This window comes from Ambystoma mexicanum, chromosome 11 (assembly GCF_040938575.1).
Source record: "Ambystoma mexicanum isolate Mex_15411 chromosome 11, UKY_AmexF1_1, whole genome shotgun sequence".
NCBI lineage: Eukaryota > Metazoa > Chordata > Amphibia > Caudata > Ambystomatidae > Ambystoma > Ambystoma mexicanum.
Window position 1 is genome coordinate 592,839,810 of NC_090934.1, and position 21,375 is coordinate 592,861,184.

General features: G+C 46.3%; 1 protein-coding gene across 4 annotated transcripts in view; it reads right to left on the reverse strand.

The window, feature by feature from the left end:
- TPCN2 (two pore segment channel 2) overlaps nt 1-21,375 on the reverse strand; it is a 675,604-nt gene that overhangs the window by 163,868 nt on the left and 490,361 nt on the right. For 2 of the 4 annotated variants that reach the window (XM_069623451.1, XM_069623450.1), the window contains exons 15-16: nt 16,780-16,839; nt 16,568-16,696 (exon numbers count right to left, since the gene is read on the reverse strand). The exons of the other annotated variants lie outside the window; for them this stretch is intronic. In XM_069623451.1, coding sequence (XP_069479552.1) covers nt 16,568-16,696; nt 16,780-16,839 — 189 coding nt within the window. The remainder of the gene's footprint in view (nt 1-16,567; nt 16,697-16,779; nt 16,840-21,375) is intronic. 4 annotated transcript variants of the gene reach the window in all.

Here is a 21,375-nt window from a genome sequence, read left to right on the forward strand (position 1 = left end):
GAAACAGATAAGGGGCATTGACAAGGAACTGGTCTATTTTGGACACATAAATTAAGACTTGCTGTACTTATCGCCTCATTTGGAACTTTCATTAAACGAAAAAGAATGGTTTCCAGAGACAAGAGGCAATCTATCACTCGGACAAGATAATAATCAGTCCAGCATTTGTGAGCTGCAAGCAGGGGCAGCAGAATCCAGATAAAGTGGCAATGCTTCGCATATTTAAAGAGTTAGTTTTGTTTCCTTAGATGATCGAGATGGTAAATCAGAACAGTAACGTTGTCCTCCCTCATGAGGAGAGACATTCATATTGGCCAAGGAACAAATGCTGTAAACTAACTTACAAATGTATTATTTACATATGCATAGTATTCATTATCATATTACTGTCATTGACGATTAGAACTGCATTTTTCATTGGTGCACAAGCGTTCAGGTTCCCGTGCACCGACCTAATGATGCATGCATGAAACCTGGAGAGCTACCCAGAACTTACATAGTCATTCCAGTTCCTAGAAATAATGACAGAATGACTGAACTTAAGATGGATGTGATAAATAATGAAACACGCACAAGTTCAGAATCACATTCCAGAGAATTGGGGAAGCTTGGACAAACAACAACGAGAAAGTTCTACATCAAGAGAAGTTGAGAGACAAATGGAGAAAGCTGAACTTTTAAAGAGACAAAAGGCTTTAGAGAATAAGCAAACGGAGCCAACACCTGCAAGCACACCTGATCCAGCAAGACATGAGATTAGGGCAGTGCCTGGAGAGAAGACAAGAGCAGAAATTATAAGAGACATTTTCATGCCTGGTTGGTATATTGAAAGGATTAAGCAAATTGCGCAAACTCGTACAAGAATGAGCCAACATAAGGACATCTCTGGATCATTGATGGAGATACCGGAGAATCCTCCAGCAGCAAGAATCTATACTAATTTGTTTAAGAATGTGGTTATAGCAAACTACAGGAAGATCTTATAAATTAGGAGCACACAAGAAGGCAATAACGAATTGAACGATTACTTGGACAGCACAGCACACTTGGGAAACAACATATGGTACCAACACATGAAGGAAGTTGGAAGACTTACTTCAGAGGAAGAATGCTTTGTGTGTGCACTCCTACCTTACAGCATGGGGAAGTCAAAAATCTTCATAGCTGTTGAAGTAGATGTGCAGACAGCCCACTGTCTTGTCACATATAGCAATGTGCACGACCAGAGGCCAGTTCATGGGGAGTGATGCTTCAATCAAATGGGCAACTGAAACGACTGATCCAGATGAAGATGATTATGTCCAAGACACAGACAAGAAACAATGGCAAAACAAAGAACATTGTGATAAGATAAGAAAAGCCTGGAGTTAAAGGAGCAGAGATCAGAAGAGAAACAAACAAAAATCTGAAGTCAAAGGGAAATCTCCAGAAGAAGCTCGAAGAACAGAGGTCAAATGCAAATCTGGAGAACAGTGCTTTCACCAGACGGATGGGAGAAAGGAGTAGTGATCTGCAGAGCATGGATGATCATTGGATACAATAAAGAAAATTAAAAATGCATAAAGGATATGCAAACCAGTATGGCTGAGACTGGAAAGACTTCTAACATGCGTCGAAGACAGAGGAGGACCCCTACAGATAGTGCCATTGGGGAATTCCAAACAGTGCTTCAGAAACAATGGTACAAGAAAAATGGGAGAAAATAAGAACTGTGGACGAATCCTGGCACTGCAGTGATCATGGATCATTATTGGGCATGTGGATCCAAAGCATACATCAGGTTGCCAAAGAATTGGGGAGGTATATGCACATTGGTGAACGTCCATGTTCCAGTGTTGGTGATATCAAAAGGTGACCTGAATATTGACAGTTTCCCGAAAGCAGTTGCTCACATGAGGAAGAAGAGATCTGTGGAACTGATCAGCCGACTGAAGAGAGAGAATTACTTCTCTGGCAAGTCAGAAGAAGCCTTTCATGCAATCCCATATTAACACAGGTTGTTCACTTCACCTCATCAGTGTTCCCGACAATCCTGATGCCAAGATTTCAGATTGGAGCAAATACTAAATGGTTGCAGATAACCAGATGGGAGCTACTGCAGACCATCAACACAATCATAAAGGGATTCAATGCAATCAAAGAAGAGTTGAGAGCGATTCGACTAATGACTCTCCAGAACAGATATGTCCTAGCCATGATCACAGCTATGGATGGAGGCGTTTGTGCACAAATCGTAGAATCATGTTGCACATTTATACCATCTCACGATGATGAAAATTGAACCTTAATAGAAACCATAAGTATGCTGACAAAACTACAGAATCAGATGATTGATGGAGTTGATGATGGCAGTTGGTTTGGATCACTGTTTTCATGGGTTCCACAATGGATGGCAGACGCATTCAAGTTCCTAGGAGCTTTGTTGGTGATGATATTGCTTGGATTCTCTGTTATCAAGATAATAATCTCTCAGTGCCATAACACTGCAAAAAAGGCCATAGGAATGAAAATCATGACTGACGTTGAGTCAGGATGGAAGCCTAGGGACCTAGCGAAATAATAAGAGACTTTGTGAAGGCCAGCACGTATGCACTAGAAGGAACAAAATTTCAGTATCCGAAGAAACATAGAAAATATGTGGGAAAATGGATCTATTACAATCCAACTGGAGAATGTCAACTAATGACATGGAACAAAGACGAGCACGTAAGAACAGCAGGATGTTTAAAGGGAGTGATAAAGATATGGACCCCAAAAGAACATTTCTGCAGACCTAGATGTCTAGATCCAGAGGATGACAGAAAAGTGAATACAGACAAAGAACGAAGAGTGGTCGATGAATCGCCCACAGGGGGTAGTGAAGAGGAAGGGCCATGCATCATCCGCACTCCAGCCACCCCCTTCGAAGTGCCAGGAACGTTCACGGCAAAATATGTGACATATGGAGAACAGATAAACCAGCAGAGAGCTGCAGTTGGGCTCTGCCCAGTGCCTATCAGAGTAACAGCACCTATTGAAGTACTAACAACCAGGAAAACCTGGACAGTAGGGTACCCATTGAAAAGACCATACCTACAGACAAGACAAAAGGACGTTTGTCAGAATGAAATACCTGAAGAAGCCAAGAAGATACTAAAGGAAGACGAATGGTGATGTCATGAGAAAATCAGACTGACGCACATATTTGATTTGATACTTATAAAGTGCTACTAACCCTTAGGCCTCAGAGAGCTACACAAAAACAAAAACTTACAAACACCATAAAAGAATAAATAACAAAATAAATACATAGGAACAAACACAAAAAAAGCATCAGGGAATATGTAAATTAAGAAGCATTAGGGGGAAATTTAAAATAACTACAGATCATAGAAGGGGAAAGTAAAGGACCCATTGGAACAAGGCAAATCAGATATTGCTAAGAGGTAGAAAAACAATAGATTAGACAATAATCTCAAGATTCGTAGATCCCATGGGCAGATATTTACAAAGTTTCAGAGGTACCAGCTCCACATCCCACCAAAATACAGTCACTATTCCCTTGGGAACACCAATTGGCCAAATCCATTCTGCGCAAGAGTTTCAAATCAGAGGAACTCACTACGCCAGGTCCCGTCCTTACACAAAGCCAGGCAAGGACTTTATTACGGAGTGCGTCTCTGGGTTCGTTCTTAGCTGGTCTGGGGACATTAGAAATAATAAAGTTCCGATGGTCCAGCACAAGGGCCTTAGTGTCTTCATTCTCCAGAGATGGCATATTAGATTTCCTAAGGCGCACAGACCTTAGGTTTGTCTTTTTTGGCTTCTGCGACTCCTGATAGCCAGCTAAACGTGCTGGCACAGGTACAGTGGAGGGTTCCGGCAGAGCTATTCTCGGATTATGTGGTGATTTATTCCCTAAAGGAGAAAGGGAGGATGATGACATATAGAAGATATAATGACCTAAGAATACTTACAAAGAGATGAAATGCCATGGATAAGTGACATCTTGAGCCTAATGTGAAACAGTTGATGTCAAGATGAAGAAACCTATGCCATATGCACAATGAAGATATTCAGATAGTTTAAACGTGTACAGATGCAGGAAACCGCAAGAAGCAAAGAAATCGTGAAGCTTGCTTATGCTTAGTAGTTAAATAGTTTGCTGCAAGCACCAACTATACATATATCTACTTCAAAAGCACTTTATACATGAGTATAATTCCACTACGCACATGAGCAGAATTGAACAAGGTTACTAAAGGTCTCAAGAGGAGAGTGTTGCAGCAAACAAATCGAGAATTAAGACTGAGTGAAACTCAGCTGAAGGTAACCAGGCCAAGAAGCCAAGGTCGTATCGGGCTGGAATAGGCTTGTAATGGATACAATTAAGGAGAAGAAGAACAGTCTCCTGTTCAGAAAAGTCGAGATAAGCCACAGATGGTAGAAGACTGGCAGAAATAAATCAAATACAGGAAAATGCATGAAGAAGAGGCCAATTTCATTGTGTCTGAATCACGTGGCAAATCCGGCAGGCAGGGATGAGACTCTCATACCTACACATGGAGCCCTGCGTACCCATACTCCTCAACTTTCTCAGACCAAGAAGCAGACTGAAGGCCAAACTAACAAAGCAGTAATTGACACACAACCACTGAGTTGATGAATGATTGTAACATAATTGGAGGGAAGCTGGGGTGCAGACTTACTCCCTGCACCTGGCTGATTATTCTGCATACTGCTAAGCGCAAGTGGAAAAATATATGAGTGGGATTGATGCCAACCCAATCATAGTGGACCGTGTAATCTAGGGTCCTATAGTAAGTAGGACCAATGAGACGTCGTACTTTGTGATGTTTACAGTGACCAGTTTGAAGGAAGGGCTTAGTTGCCCCACCTGGCATTGATTATCCAATCCCCTCCCCCCGTTACCATATACAGTTATAGTACCTATGTTAAAGTTACCTTCCTATAACCAATCAAGTTACAGGTTAGGTGTTTAAGATTACGCATAAATTATGAGTTTTTGGTATAAATGTTATATTTTTTCTGAAATTAATTGGAGTTTAAGCGAGAAGAAAGATCGAGCGGTTGCTGATGTTCATTGAACACCCCATTTTCTGTACTTGTCATTAAATGGACTCCCTTTGTCAAACTATTGAGTTATCATTATTATTTGGTGCAAGAGTACGAATCTGCATCCCCATCTCTCTCAAGGGTGCTGCTGCTCATATTAAAGGGCTGTTTGGAGACCATTCTGCAAAGGTTGCGCAACAGAAGGTGAAAGCAGCGAGGGAATTGTTCCTTCTGGAGAGGTCTCTGGTGGCTGGAGTGCACCAGGCACTCTCAGGATCCAGGAAGGCTCCAGCAACAAGTGGCACAGGCGAAGGCAGAACAAGAGTTCGCCGGGTCCTGGGAGCCATAGCAGTGGAATACCTGCAACCACAAAGAGGATCGGAGGCATGCAACCTACCCAGTGAATTCACAGTGTGATAGTGACTCTGGGACGCTCCGATACCGCTTGCGTGGTGCAGGCAGACCGTTTCACTCATGTATGATTGGACGAAGTGTTAACACTATTTTTCAATACCGAACTATTAAAACGCAGCAAAAGTGGCATATTAAGAAACCAAGTAAATGTAAAATTGGGCATGTGAGTTTATGGAAAGTCCAACAACCCAGGGAGGCAACATTGTTAAAAGATAATGCCTAGAACTATTACCCAAGCCAAGAAAATCTAAAACCTATGCAATAAAAGTCCAACAGATATTGCCAACGGCGAAAGGGGAGTAATAGAAGACGCCCGGTTTTGTGAAGGCTGCGGTTTATGTTTGATGAACTATATAATAAGAGCTAATATAAACACACATTGCCAACGGCATGAAAGAAGCAGAACAAATCTGTATTCTTGTCAATATTTGGTTACTGGTGCAGTGGGGAAACAAAAGTGTCAAAGAGGCTGCCCTTCTCAAGAAGGTTATTCAGAGGGAGAGAAGAATAATTTGCAGAGGAATCTTAAGAGCCCAAAAGTGAATCTTGTTTCCCTGAAAGGTTGATAAAATGTTAATGCTGCTACCCAAAGAACATTTTGAAGTTGTTTCAAAGTTGTTCAAGTTAAAGGTTGCCACTGAAGCACGTTCTATTTCTGAAGAGCTGTTTGGGCAGGGGAGTATTCCCAGATGGCGAACCTTTGAAGTAGTAGGCCTGGTATGGGAATAGACCATGTAGTAGTTGACAAAAGTGCTGAACAGTGGTCCTAATGCTCAATGTTATATCATTTATGGTGCTGAAGGAAGAATCATGCTGTGGAGGAGTTACATTTCTTGAAAGCATTCAGTTGTGGCAAGAATCATCCTGACAAAGACAATTTGTGTTACCTTGTGGAGAAGATTATTTTGAAGTTCATTCTTATGCAAAGAAGAGAAAGAACACTATATTTTGAAGTATTGGAACTTTATATTGTCCAGTGGAAGTTACAAAGAACTGTGTTAGAACTTTGTTACCAACCAGGACTTTATTTTCATTTTAACTGAGGAACAAGAACCATGGTTGAATCTGGGGAAGGGGAATTCACCAAGATTGTAAGCCAGGGCTGCGTCATATTGAAGGTTAAAAAATGTTCTTTTTCAAAAATGTGCCATGGGTGCACTATGAGAATGAACATGGCAAAAATGGCCTGTTCTTTGGGAAGGTACCCACTCTAGAGTCTGCAGCCACACTTTAGCTCACTGTGCCTTTCACAGATGTGAAATATTCATTTGCATATCAGTCTTTGTCCCACCCACATGGGCAGTGCAGCACCGAAATGCTAGGGCAATTCCCTTCTGAACAAGAGTACCAACAGCAACCCCCTCCCCCACCCCTGCAACCCACTGTTTTGCATATTAAGTAACTTTAGGTCTCACCCTAAGTTACCAGAGGAATCCAGACGTGAACCCCTTGCTCACCTTTCTTAGAGAGGCACAGCTCCACCTCACTGATGAGGCCCGACTAGGCCTAAACACGTGTCTGAGGTTGCTGTTGGTACTCTTGTTCAGAGGAGAATTGTCTAGCATTTATTTCGGTGCCGCACTGGCCCTTCGGCAGGACCAAGACTGATATGCAGGGATATTTCTCCTCTTTGAAAGGGACAGTGAGCTAAAGACTTGGTTGAGACTCTCCCAGGGGCCATCCACCCTAGAACAGGTAATTGGGCTGCGTTCGTGCTGGTAGAGCAACTCCCAGACCCCCCTTTATTTTGCATATTGCAGGTTCAACTGTGATGTTGTTTTGTTGTGTTGAACTGCCATGCATTTCCTTATTGATTTGTTGAATGTATAAGTGTGAGGGACAGATATCCTTTGTTAGAGTTTCCATTAGTTACTTTAAGCAGGGAAATCCTCGTTTGAGTAGGGACAGTGAGGCGTTTATGCAACCTTTTTGATTTAATAAAATGGCGAATTTTAAAAACTCTTTACAAAGTCGTCCGCCTCACATTTCTGACCCCTCACAGAAGGTGTACAGGAATTGCCCCTCCCACGGGAACAAGAAGGCCTCCCCCAGACCACTTGGCTAAGGGAACCTGCTGGTGAACCTCTGTCACTTGGAGTTGGCCGCCATCACAAAGAGGTTGATTTGGGGTTGACCGCACTTGCTGATGGGAAAGGATAATTGCTCCTGTTGAAGTTCCCACTCGTGGCAGGACCACAGCTCCCTCCTGAGCGAGTCTGCAATGGTGTTCTTGATGCTCACCAGGTGAAAAGGGGTGAGTAACATGTCCTGAAGAATTGTCCAGTGCCGCAGGGTCTTGGCCTCCAGGGAGAGCACCGAGGAGCGTATCCCGCCCTGTTTCTGGATGTAGAACGTGGTATTGGTGTCATCTGCGAACATTCTCACCACCTTCGCACGCAGTTGAGGTAGGAACGATTTGAGGGCCCAGAAGACTGGCTGGAGTTCCAGGACGTTGATGAGAAGGTCCTTTTCTTCGGGAGCCAGAGGCCTCTGGCGTGCGACTGTCCGGTGTGGGCCCCCGACCCTTCCAGGGAACCATCCGTGGTGACTGTGGCTTGGTACGGTGGGATCTGAAAAGGAGCTCTCTGCGTCAGATGTGGGTGCATGCTACACCACCAAAGCACTTGCCGGAACTCCTGGTTGAGGGCGATCTTGTCCGTCCAAGAGCCTGCAACTTGCAGCCAATGCACATCCAGGAACTCTTGAAGCAGTCTCATCTAGAGCCTGAAAAATGGAATGAGGTGGATGCAGGAGGACATCATGCCCAACAGCAACTTGATGACTAGCACCATCATGAATTGCGCCAACGACAGGTGCTGTACCTTCCCCATGATGGCCATTACCCTCTCCTCTGAGGGGGTAGCCTGGCATGACACCGTGTTGAGACAGGTGCCCAGGAACAGAGCTTCCCGCAACGGCTCCACGCAGGACTTTAGTTAGTTGATGGAGAAGCCGAGCTCCGCCAGAAGGCGAATGGTGTCTGCAGTATGCTGGATTGCCAGCATGCGGGAGCGGATGAGCCAGTCGTCCAGATAAGGGTAGAGGTGGATGCCCATGAGACGTACGTGCACCGCCACCATAGCCAAGCACTAAAAACTCTCAGTGCAGAGTTCAGGCTGAAGGGTAGGGCCTTGAACTGATAGTGCTGTCCCTGGACCACAAACTGCAGGATCTTTCAATGTTTTGGATGAATGGGTACATGAAGAAGGTAGGTGTCCTCCAGGTCCAAAGTCACCAGGAAATCCCCCTCCTCCAGCTGCCCGAGCATGTGCTGCAACAGGACCATCCTGAACTTTTGGGATTTCTAATACTTGTTGACTGCCTTAAGTCTAGGATTGACCGGCACCCTCCTGACTTTTTCTGTACCAGAAAGTATCTGGAGTAAACTCCGGAGCCCTGGAGGCGCTGAGGTATGGACTCCATCGCTCCTTTTCTTAACATGGCCTGAACCTCCTGCAGCAGTTGGGCCATGTGATCTGGTATGGTTTATTTGTACAGCGCCTATACACAAAACAAGTGTTTCAAAGCGCTCTGGGAGGGGGGGGAACAAGGGGAAAAAAACAACATTCAGAGCCCTTGAATTTCTGAACGATACAAGTCTGCATAGGCAGAGTGGGTGCATGGAACAAGTGCATATAATACAATTAACGGTGTAGATGACAGCAAATAGGTCGGATGGCATTTCTGCAGTTTTTCCAAGTGCATCGAGGCACCACCATGCAAGGAGGTGAGACAAGGGAAAAACAGATAGATGATCTTCAAGGCATGGTGCATTTAAATTGTGCAAGTGCGCAGACAGGTGCAGGAGGGGGGGACGGGTGGGGACCAAGTGCGCCCAGTCAGTCAGAAGCTGGGGTGAGTGCTGAGAGATGCCACTCTCATGGGTCATTGACCAAGTGAAGTAACAATGAGGCAAGTGCAAGGCCCGGAGGCAAGTGCAAGATGACTGGCGAAGGTGCCAGGGAACTATGAGAATCTGAGGTAAACCAGGCGGCCAGCCTGCAGGCGGCGTGGAAAAGGAGGTAGAGAGTGATAAAGCGGAGAGAAAGGTTAGCCGGTTAAGAGGGAGAGAGAAGGAAGAGGAGAAGAGGAATGTCTTAAGGAGTTTCCGGAACTTAAGGAGATCAGGCTCAAGACGGAGTGCGACAGGGAGGCTATTGCAGAGGGAGGCCCGTGCAGAGGATAAAGATCTCCCTTCAAATCTATGCTTGGAGAACCGGCTCACTCGCTGAAGGTTGGAGGTCGATGAGCAGAGGGCTCGGGAAGGACAGTATTTAGGTAGGCAACGTTGCAGATAGGCAAGTCCCAGGCCCCAGAAAGCCTTGTGGCCAATGCAGAGGGTCTTGAACTTGATCCTTGCAGCCACGGGGAGCCAGTGGAGGGATTTCAACGCCGGAGAGATGCGGTCCCTGGTCTTGAGGCAAAGGATAAGTCTCACGGATCTGTTCTGGATGAGTTGCAGACGGCAAAGAGCAGAGTCTTGGAGTTTGAGAAAGAAGCTGTTGCAGTAGTCCTGCCTTGAGAGAACCAGGGCTCTTGAGACATCGAGCCGCTGGGTGAAGGCGAGAAAAGGAAAAGTACCTCTGAGGAGGTGTAGCTGGTAGTTGGACTTTTTAGAGATGTCCGAAATGTGAGTGGAGAAGGAGAGCGTGGAGTCGAAGATGACCCCAATGTTTTTTGCCTCGCAGGTGGGTGCAGCTGCAGGGCCAAGGGAGGACAGCCAGACTAGAGTGGGAAAGAGGGAGCAGGAGTCCCAATGCGAACCAGTTCAGTCTTACTGGCGTTGAGGCAGAGGTCATTTGCAGCACACGATGACTGAATTGCGGACAGACAGTCAGATATGAGCGCGGTAGAGGAGGTGGCTGAGGGTAGCCTGAAGGCGAGTTGTGTGTCATCCGCATAACACTGGAAGTTAGAGATGAAAGTGGCAGTCACACATGAAAGGGCAGCCATGCAGACATTGAAGAACCAGGGGGATAGGTTAGAACCCTGTGGAATGCCACTAGTTGAAAGAGTGATAGTAGAGAGAAAGGACCCAAGTTCCACCTGGGATGGGCGGTCGGAAAGGAAGGAGGTTAACCACGCCAGAGCCTGACCTGTGAGTCACAGGTTGTCATACAGACGTGCGATCAGGATGCTGTGGTTTACCGTGTCAAAGGCAGAGGAGAGGTCAAGAAGAATGAGGACAGAGGGAGTGTTGGTGTCAAGATTTGAAAGCAGGTATCGACGGGTGTGCAGAAGAGCATGTTCCGTGCCTCTGGATGCTATAAAGCCAGACTGATGGTCGTGGAAGCAACCAGCAGGTTCAGTGTGAACGGCGAGCTGAGAGATAGCCAGCTTCTGCGGGAGTTTGCCCAGGAAAAGGGGTGATAGAGATAGGGTGGTAGTTTGCCAGAATAGAGGGGTCGGTAGAGGGTTTCTTAAGTAGAGGGTGTACAAGGGAAAGCTTAAGACAAGTTGGGAAAACTCCAGCGGCAAAAGAGATTGCAGAGATTCAGCCAAGGCTGGAGCGAGAGTTTTAATGGTTTTGGAGGGGCAGGGGTCCACCTGTTTGGATGAAGCCTTCATAGACCAGACTTGTCTGGCGACCTCATCAGGTGTGATGGTAGTGAGAGGAGAAGTGGTGGAGGGGCCAAGGGAGGCTCCAGCGGTGTTGGTGAATGAGGTGGCTGTGTTGTATGATGCCACAGAGATGCAGGCTTGAATAAAGAATCTTTTCTTGGTGTGGATATTGCCTTTGAAGTAGGCAGCAGGCCAGTTTGCCAAGGAGTCCGCCCCAGACGAATTCCATTTCTGCTCAGCTGCCCTACACTTGCGTTTAAGGGCAGCCAGATTGGAGTCGTACCAAGAGTTGCACTTTTTGGAAGGCTTCAGTTGGACTCTCATGAAAGGGCCAAGAGTATCAAGGGTGTTAGAGATAGAGAGATTGAAGTTAGCGAGGGCTGTGTCAGGGTGGGAGTCAGCTGCAGGAGTAGGAGGCGTAGAGTAGGTGGAGGCAAAGGCAGCTGCAGTCACTATTTACATGGGTCTGGTGACTTTGAGCCCGAGTGACCATGCTGGGTGTGCCTATGCAAGCGGAGAGGAGAGCTTCAAGTGTGATGAGAAAATAGAGCGGTCCGTCCAAGAGAGAGAAGTAGTGAGAGGGATAGAGAGACTGATGTCGGTAGAGATGAAAGCATCCAAAGTGTGGCCTGCTGTGTGGGTGGGGCCAGAGGGTAAGATAGAGAGGGAGAGAGAATCAAATAGGTTGCAGAAGGGTCCTGAGGAATCGGGAGCGTCCAAATGGATGTTGAGATCACCCAGCAGGAGGAGTTGAGAGGAGGAGCAAAGTAGAGAGACCAGCCAGCCCATTCCGCTAGGAAGAGAGTGGACTGTCCTGGTGGCTGATAGAAGGTGGCCATAAGGAGAGAAGATTTAGGAGAGAGTGAGAGCCTGCAGACTAGACACTTGAAGGATGAGTAGGACTGAGTGAGGATGATGGACACAGTTATCTATTCTGGGAAGTTGAGGGCCACTCTCCCTCCTGCCCCCTTGGGCCTGGGAACAGAGAGGATCTTGTATCCTTCAGGAGGGAGGAGTGTATCAAATCTCGTGACAGAACGGTCCTTGAACCATGTTTCCATGATGGCGAGCACATCAAGATCCACAAGTTTTAAGGAGGTTGCAGATGTCAGACGAGTGTTTGACAGCAGGGTGAGAGTTAAGCGTGGTAATATGGAGCAGCTTGGCATCTTTGAAGCTCTTCTGTGGGGGGGGGGCGCAGGACACTGTGCCTCCCCCACTCCCAAGGGTGGCAAGAGAGCCAGAGGGATAGTGGAGGACAAGGGAGCTGGGACAGTGAGTTAAGGCGAGGGAGCCTTTGCAGAGGAGGAGGAAGGCACAGCAGGAAAGGGAGCCCGTGCAGAGGATGAGTAAGGCCCAGTAGGCAAGGGAGCCTGTCCAGGGGGAGAGGTAAGGTTTGAGAGGCAGGAGCCTGTCAAAGAGGAGAAGGTTGGGTTGAGGACCCTGAACTATGAAGGTTCTATTCTGATAGACATTAATGATGACCCTGGAAATGGCAAAGAGGACCACCCGAGGGGGAAAGAGGAGAGAGAAAGAGAAAGAGTGAGAGAAAGAGAGAGAAAGAGAGAGAAAGAGAGAGAGAGAGAGAGAGAGAGAGACCATGTGAAGAGTCCACAAGTCGGGTGAGGGGAACAACAAAGGATGTCTGAGAGTCTCTCTGGCGGAAGCCGTTACATAGGTGTCTGCAATAGGAAGGCCTGGGCTGGAGCCCAGTATGTCCTTGAGTTTCTTCCAGCTAGATTTAGTGATATGAGAGGGATAGGAAATTCAGAAGCAGTTAGAAAGATAGGAGAGATAGATAGCGACATGGTAGCTGCAGTGGTGAGGAGGACACTTACCAAGCTGATGTACTGAGGCACAAGGAGGGGGGAGGAAAAACAAGTGGTGGGGGATGATGGGGGAGGCACAGAGGACAAGGTAGGAAGTGTAGGATATTAATGCAGGATGTACTCACAGCAAGCACTATTTGTAAAAGTGGTAAAGTAACAGTTATGCACCCAGCAAAAAGCGAATAAAAAAAAAATGGTAACAGCAAGTAAACAGTTCGATTTTATCTAAAGAAGAATGAAACAGTGCAGCATGGTGCAAGAGTAACAGAAGCACCCAAATTCGAATTAAGCAACACACAGCAAAAACATTTTTAGATGCAGCAACACTGAATGCAGATGGTGCAAGGGAAACAGAAGCACCCAAATTTGAATTAAGCAACACACCTTGAAGCGCCACAGGAGGAATGCAAGGACACCTGTGTTGGGATTCCAGGGTATGCCCCTGATGAAAAAACGTCCAGCACCAATTTGTCCATGAAGATGGCCTTCCACGTGGCGACAAAGTTCGCTAGCTAGCCACCCACTGGGGTATGAAAGTAGGTGCCCAAAACCACGGCCGGTTCAGGCCTGTTTGGGCGTCTGCATCCTGGCCTGTGAGTGATAGCGGTGCTGTCCTCTGCTGCCGTTGGCTATGGAGTGGGTTGGCTGACGATCGGGGGTGTTATATCCTTTGAAGGACCTGCTGGACTTCACTCTTGATGACCTAAAAGGAGCACAACTTCTCCTACTGCAGAGTCCCTAGCAAGCATGCCATCTCGGTATCTGTCTTAATCTATGGAGTGGCTCGTCCACAGCCTTGCCAAACAGATTGTACCCATCAAAAGGCATGTCCACAACCTTGGACCGGACATCCGCCCTGAAGTTAGTGGCCTTCAGCCAGCCTTGGCATCAGAGGGCCAACCCATTGCACATCTGGAGGAACCCGGAATCCACAATGTTCAGCGCCAACGTGATGGTGTGGTCCAAGTCCACCTAACCTTCCTGAAACAGGGCCAGGGTCTTCACCTTCTTGTCCTCCGGCAGGAAGTCCAAAATGGGCCTCAGCTTATACCAGAGCTCCCCATTGTAGCGGGACAGGATGGGCAGGGCATTGGCGGCCTTGACGGGTGAAGCCGCAGTGTTAATGATGCGCTTTCCCACTGCATGAAGCTTCTTCCCCTCCTGGTCCAGAGGCACCATAGACGGGGATGATGGGTTCGACACACGCTTCTGTGCGGCAGCAGACACCACTGGAGAAGGCTGCGATTCTCAAGCACCTGGGGGCTGAATCCAGGACCCTATACTTTTTCTCCAGCCAGTCTCTCTTGGGGGGAGCGGTACTTGGCGTCTTCATCAAGGCCAAACCTTCCTCCCAGACATCGTCCAGCAGAGGGAATGACATGACAGTCTTCTGTGAGGACACCTGACATAAGAAGAGAAGCCCCTACTTCTTCTCCTCCTCCGGTACCAAACGGAAGAGAGCAGAGGCCCTCAAAATCATGGCATGAAAAGAGCAGACCTCTGGTGGCTCATTGGCACCCAGTGGCTTCCCGCCTGCCAGGACATAGTAGTCATACTTTGAGTCGCAGTAGCATCGGTATCAGTACCGGCGTCGGTGCATGCCGGCTCCTCCACCACTGGGTTCAAAGCCCGGTGGGGTTGTTGCGGTGGCATCAACTAATGCTTCGGACCTGAAGGGTCCCTCGACCCGGCTGGGCTCAACTTACACTTCGGCCTAGGAGGACTCGGCCTGGTAGGACTTCTGGTTGGTGGCCTAAGAGGACTGTGGACTGGGCCAGGCACAGGAGCAGCAGGAAGTCTTTCCTGTATCTCCGACACCAAGGTGTGGTGGTTCGTAAGAATGTCCAAAGTCAAGTCCATGGGCACTGGCTGGGGTGCAAGTGGAGCAGCCAGTAACAGATCTGGACTGAAATGCCTCTGAGATTCAGACAGTCGATTTGCTTCTAATGGAGCTCCCTCCTGGGACATGGGGCCAAGGCCTCCCTCACGATCCGAGAAGCAGTCCTCGGGTAAGTGCTCATTCTCAGAGCTCATAAAATGTGAGGGGATATCCTTGGAGACCGCACCAGCACTCCTGCGACAACCTCACAGGCCTGGGCAGAAAGTCCATTGGGGGTAGCAGCTACCTTAGCCTACCCGAATCCTTCAGGAAAGATGCTACAATGGGCACCTGAGCCATGGGAGGAACCTCTGTAGCAGTTGTGGTTGGGAACCGCCGCAGCAGCTGGAGGCCGCGGATGCAGATCCACCATGGGAGTCGCGGTTGCAGTGAACAAAGAAATAACAGTCACCGGGTCCCCCAGTAACGGTGGTGATTGTCGACGGAGTCATCAACGGGACTGTCGACAAAGTGAACACAGACTAGGTCATTGATAAGGGCTTGTTCATCAATGGGGCAGCTGTCGATGCAGTAGTCGCCGACAAAGACGAGGTCTTGGATGATGAAGCAGTCGTCGACGGGATCCTGGACTTCTTTGCAGTCTTGTTCTTAGAAGAGGATCTGTGCTTCGAAGGCATCAGAGACTTCCTTGCGAAAAGCACGGAGAAGGAGACTGGGAACGGGTCCTCCCTGAACTGGGTCCCACAGCCACAGCGACCCAAGCGGGATCAGCAGCGTGCGTGGTGGTTAGCCTTCTTTTGGACCCTTAGGGAAGAAGCCTCCTCAAAGGACCTTGACCTCTTCTCAGAGGGAGCACACACATGGGACCGGCCAGTCCTGGATGTGGAATGACTGCACCCGGAGGCCGAGTCAGAGGCCTTTCCAACTTGTGCCACAGCACCAACCTGCGGTAACGGTCCTTCGTCTTCATTGGAAAACCACAGCAAATCACGCATCCATTTCATCGTGGTCTGGATGCAGCCAATATAGGCACTTGAGGTAACAATCCTCGATGTTGACATTCCGTAGTCCATATTTTGCGCAGAGTTTTCTGAAGAGACTCCTCTACTCAGACATCGTTGAGGTGCAAAGTAGACCCAAGCCTGGGCCTCCACAACTTGAAGTGAAGAACTGGCGATGAAAGCAGATCTTCGCCAACAACGGATCCCCGCTGGCGGTAGTCAATCAACAATCAGCAAAAAATGTATCTGAGAATGAACTAAAAAATGTATCAGAAAAAACGAAACAATAGCAAAATCACTCAAAGAGTAAGATGAGAGGACTCCCAATACTGAAAAGTGCGGTAAAAATCTGAGGATGGCCACCAGGGTTGGATCTTAGGGAAACGACTGTCGTCGGATGGAGCAGCATGACCCAAAGGACAGTGATAGGTTATAGAGGAGAAATGCAGTTTCAGGCTAAAGCAAAACTGCTTTTCTATTTTACCAAGGATTCCCAGCCTGATGGGGAATATTCCTGAGCATGTGAATCAATGCCAGACCACCATGCTGGAGAAATTGAATTCTTCTGCAGCACTCCGGATCATAGTAATTGTCTCTAGGCACTTGCATTGGAGTACAGAAATGGCACTCTGTGCTTCTGGTATTAATGCAAAGGTAACGTCCTGGTGTTTGCGTAAGCAACAAGCTGATAAGGACAGAACAGAGGAATGCAGGTTGAAGGTGGACCAATTCTGAAGACGGGAATAAAGAGGATTTTCATAAATGTCTAGGGGAGAAGAGTTTATTAAGAGGGGCGTCAAAGAGTTTTTATATAAGGGTGTCCCATGTATATACTTGTGGGGTGGCGTTATGCACAGACCACTTACCAGCAGTACTATAGTCAACAGTCCATCAAATATGTTGCTTGGGTACGAAGTGTAGCTCTTGAAACCCAGCGAGAATATTTTCAATGCCATTTCTAGGCAATAGTAAATGATGAAGAAACAGTTTATAGCCTGGAGTGAGCAAAGAGAATATGTTAGCATGGGCAGGATGTGGGCAAGAGCTCTACAAAAAGATTCAGATGGAGCACTCTTACCCCCAAAAAGTAATCGTCACGTTCACTCCCAGGCTTATCTGCATCAATTACCAGGACTACCTATGAAAGGGAAACAAAACAAGGGCACTTTTAGTATGTGCTTCTTTTGTATCATGGCCATAATCATAAAAATCATGTTGATTTGGGTCGCTGCATGGTCAAAGGAGTAGAGCAGTCTGATCTGGTGGCTTAGTTGCCAACGTCAGAAAACAAACTACAGGGTTCTATTCCTGGCTAAGACACTCAATAAAAAATGGTGCAATCCTGGGCAAATCGCAATTTCCCTGTGACGCAAATTTGAAATATGTGTATTGAACCGTACAGTGTGTTATTTAGTACTGTGCCAATTCAATAACATTCCAGTGCATATCATAGTTTCTGTAAACTGGTCTGAACCAGACCAACACCCCACAACCCCCTTTTAATATACTCTTCTATGTACGGCACCTCAGGTTGAGATGCTGTTACAGAGAGATGAAAGGTAACAAAGTGGACTCTTCTCAAGGACTAGGCTGATAGAAGTGAAAAGAAAAGGGATATTGTTTTACAAATCTTAATTGCTAGCACTGTTAGTTCTATATAGCTGGTATTTAAGCAAGTGAACGGGCCGCTATCCCCAACCACCAGCGTGTCTGGGCAGGCTGTACATAAGCATCCTACCCTCAAACATTATGTAGTAAGAATGCTAAATGTAGGTTATTGGCACATCAAATACTGCTGTATAATGGAATGGTTAATTTACTAGGCCCCAGTTGCCAATTCAAACCTCAGTGAGAAATACAAAAGATCAAATCGAAGTATGAGAAATTACCAGCAAAGGACAACGATAAAGAATCCATTAAGCCCAATAGCCAACCACAGCCATACCAATTACCGCCTACGGCCCTAGCATTTCACACACTTCCAGTCACCTGTGGATCTCCTTCCTGCTAGTGCATCTCCACTGCAGGGAGGCAGGTTTATTCAAAAACTACCTTCCAGTGAAGAAATCCTTCATTGTGTTTCTCCTACACATTTCACCATTAGCTCCACATAAACGTATAGTTGTCCAACTCCAGGCCTCAAGAGCCGTATTCAATCCAAGTATTCAGAATACCCCTCATTAATATTCATTGGATACATTTACATACCGTGATTCTAAATGTATGCAGATTTCTCCTCACGAATATTAATGAGGGATATCCTGAAAACCTGCCAGGATTCCGGCCCTCGAGGCCCCAAGTTGAACAACCCTGAAAGTGTCCTGTGCCCTTCTGAAATGCTTGGTTGTTGCCACTTGTCAACACACTACGTGTCAGAGTTGATCTATTATAACATTCCTACACCTAATTTCTTCAAGAAAAAGTTAAATTTAGGTTATATTCTCTACCCCTCTCCTCTGTTCCTCCCCCTCCAGCATCGGGGTTACAGTTTAGCTTCTTTACCATTTTGCACCCCTCATCTACACATAAGTCCTGTGCCTTTTCTGCTGTCTGAATGCATAACTACTGCATATATCTAGTTGTTTGAATGATATCTTCACAAAACCATAACAATGTTAAACAAATAAATGTAAAAGACTACAATAACCTTAAATGCAAGTAAATTTATAATTGGAAAACAAACCACAACATATCATCATCTATATTCATAGTACTTACTTTGTAAAGACCACGCCCAAGAAATAGATACCGTTTTGCACTCAACCACTGCATGGATCTTCCCCAGATGTCTTACTTGGCCTCTCCGAGACTGCAAAACCTGATATTCCTTGAGGCCAAGTGTCCACATTCAGAGTGGACTTGCTCATCCCATTTTTTAGATAAATGTGTTTGATCATCCTCTGGCTTCTTGTGATCCATTTCCTATGATCGGAGTTGGTGCTGTAGCGATCACTTTTGAAAAGACTCCCAAGAGGACTGCTTCTCCCCCAAACCTTCTCCCCAGAGTGACTGACCACCACACAAATTTATTGGGATAGGTCACAATACCGTTCAGAAACACTGGGGCATGCATTAAACTGGTGTACGGAGCATGCCTTACTCTGTCCGCTTTGGCTGTCTCCATATCAAATCAGACTGTCTTTTTAGTGGTAGCCCAATGTAGCGTCAAAAATAAATTGTACAAAATCCAGAGAGAACAAATATTCACAATTGTAAAGCACTGTTAAAATCCACCTCAAGTTCTGCCCTCCCAATCCATTTGCATTCCTGGGGCAGTCTATGAATTGCAATTAACCGCATTCCCTGCCTCTCCATTTCCATAGTCCCAGTCCCAAGGTCTAAGCACAGATGCATTACTTCCAAGTCAACATCATTAACATTTTGTTCTTTCCAAAATATATTTCTAAGCCAATTCATTTTTGAAAAGTCCCAAAACATCCTCCAAATTCCCTAAACACAGAGTGCCGAAGATGGAAACAGCCATATGTGTCCTCCAATCACCAACCGTAGGGAGCGGGTTCCAGTGGAGGTACACCTTTGGCCAGTAAACCTGGTTACCACCATTGCAAGGTTAATCCCACTTGAAGATTTCTGCAAAGAGCCTTCTCAGCGCTGCACGGCAGAGTGAAGCACAAATGAAAGTGCATACACCAGACGTAAATCTGTCCTGTCCACTGACTTCGCCTGCACTTTGAGACATTGGAAGGAGGGTCCAACTAGTGGAGCCACGATTAAACCATTGTTTAGCTATTATGAGCCGTTGGTGTTTGGGGGATGAGGGATGGATGAGGGATGTATTTCCAATCTGTGTCTGCATCGGTCACCAAACATCTGCCTCTGAACACATCAACCTGTCTGCTTGCTTTGGTCTGTGTAGGTCTATCTGGTCAACATGTGTGTGTTTGAGCTCGTGTTTGAGTGGTAAAGATTCTCCCACCCCCAGAGTAGACAGCCCTGTAATGTTCCATGTGAGATGGGATCGCAGCACAAATCTACACGCTGCCTGTCACTATATGATTTCCGACCATCACATAGAAAACAAGCACTTTCCCTGCTTGTATACAGATTGCATTTGTAATTCCTCTCTGACCTTTTCTTCCATGGGGAGGCAAGAAAACATACAGTTCGTCAAGGTGGACAATATTTTCTGCTGTTTTTCTATGGCGTCCTGGGGTTTTCCCAATCTTCTAAGCAACTGTATATTTTATGCATCTAAAATATTCACTTTTCTGAATGAAGGAAGCCCTATCTGGGAAGTTTGCCCCAACACCAACAACTTTAGACTTGTGCCATCATGAACCAGAGCGTACTACTGTACCACCAATGTTGAGATCAAATGTTTTCATTCTTGGATCCCCAAAACATGCATTAATACCACATTCTGTGCTGAGCTGTATTTCAGCAGCTGTGAGCACATAGATGCTTCATGAGCCAATGGGAGGCTGGAGCATATCTCGAGCCGATCACACAGCCAAACACTACGCATTAACGACATACACTGCTTCAATTTGACAATATTTTCATGCCAGACACATTTAGGTTGGGATTGTAGAAAGAAAAGTAGTCTCTATATTCCATCTTAATGGATCTACATGCCCCCACCCCAAGCCATGACAAACCATTTATTTTCCCCTCTAAGTCCCCCATCGCACAGTCCGTTGCATTTCACAAGCTTTCCGTTCTCTTACCATCTCCTACTCTTTTGCTCTGCTTACTAAGGTCCCGGCACCCTGGCCGGAGCACACTATGCTCATCTCCGGACAAGATGGGTTTGGAGCAATATAAAAGCCCTGAGCATAATGTAGCATGAAGGGATATTTATTTACAATGTATTGTCCTTCTGGTGGATATGAATGAATACTATGGGAACGTGCAGGAATTGTGGTTCATTTGGTGAATAGTTCTGGGCAAATGGTCCTCAGCTATATTTAAATCTTTACCAATGTAGCTGACATATAACCGGGATAATGTATCTGACGTTCGCCATAGTGTGCACTTTATTTGGTTAGTTCTTACTATGCTGCTCACAAATAGATCAGTGGCATAAATTGTATGGAGTATTCGAGATGCAGCCACTCGTTATGGATTAGCAACTCTTGGAAACACAATTATGCTTTAGTGCCGAGCAGCACCTTGTATTCTAACAGACCCATCAGATGCCTATGTTTCACAACAGGTTGACAATAAGCAGGCATATTGTGAAACATAGGTAAAGTGAACTTGCTTGGAAAGTGACGTTCACAAAGCTACTGTATTGGAGAGCGAAATTTGTATGCATCCATTTTTATTTTTAAATCCCCCTCAACAGCCATTTCAGCAACACATCTCACCACATTTTTGGACACACAATATCCCTGATACGTGGGGGTATGATTTATCAGGGCCATTTATTATTAATTAGTATTATTTAGTCAGGTCAATTAGCAATTCAGCACAAACATCCATCTCAAACAGCAGGTTCCCTCCCTCAGAGTGCAGAGTTTGCAATTCAAGTGGGGACACAAAAGCGTCAGCAAAATCCATGAAGGTACCTTTGCATTTGCAGGCGGGGGTGGCCTAAAAAGGAGGACGCCTGTGCTTTCATTTCTACACCCAGAGCATTTTGGAAATAGGAATATTCAGCAGTTATATCGTCCCAAACAATGCGCTCAGTATCTATTTACAGAAAAGTCCA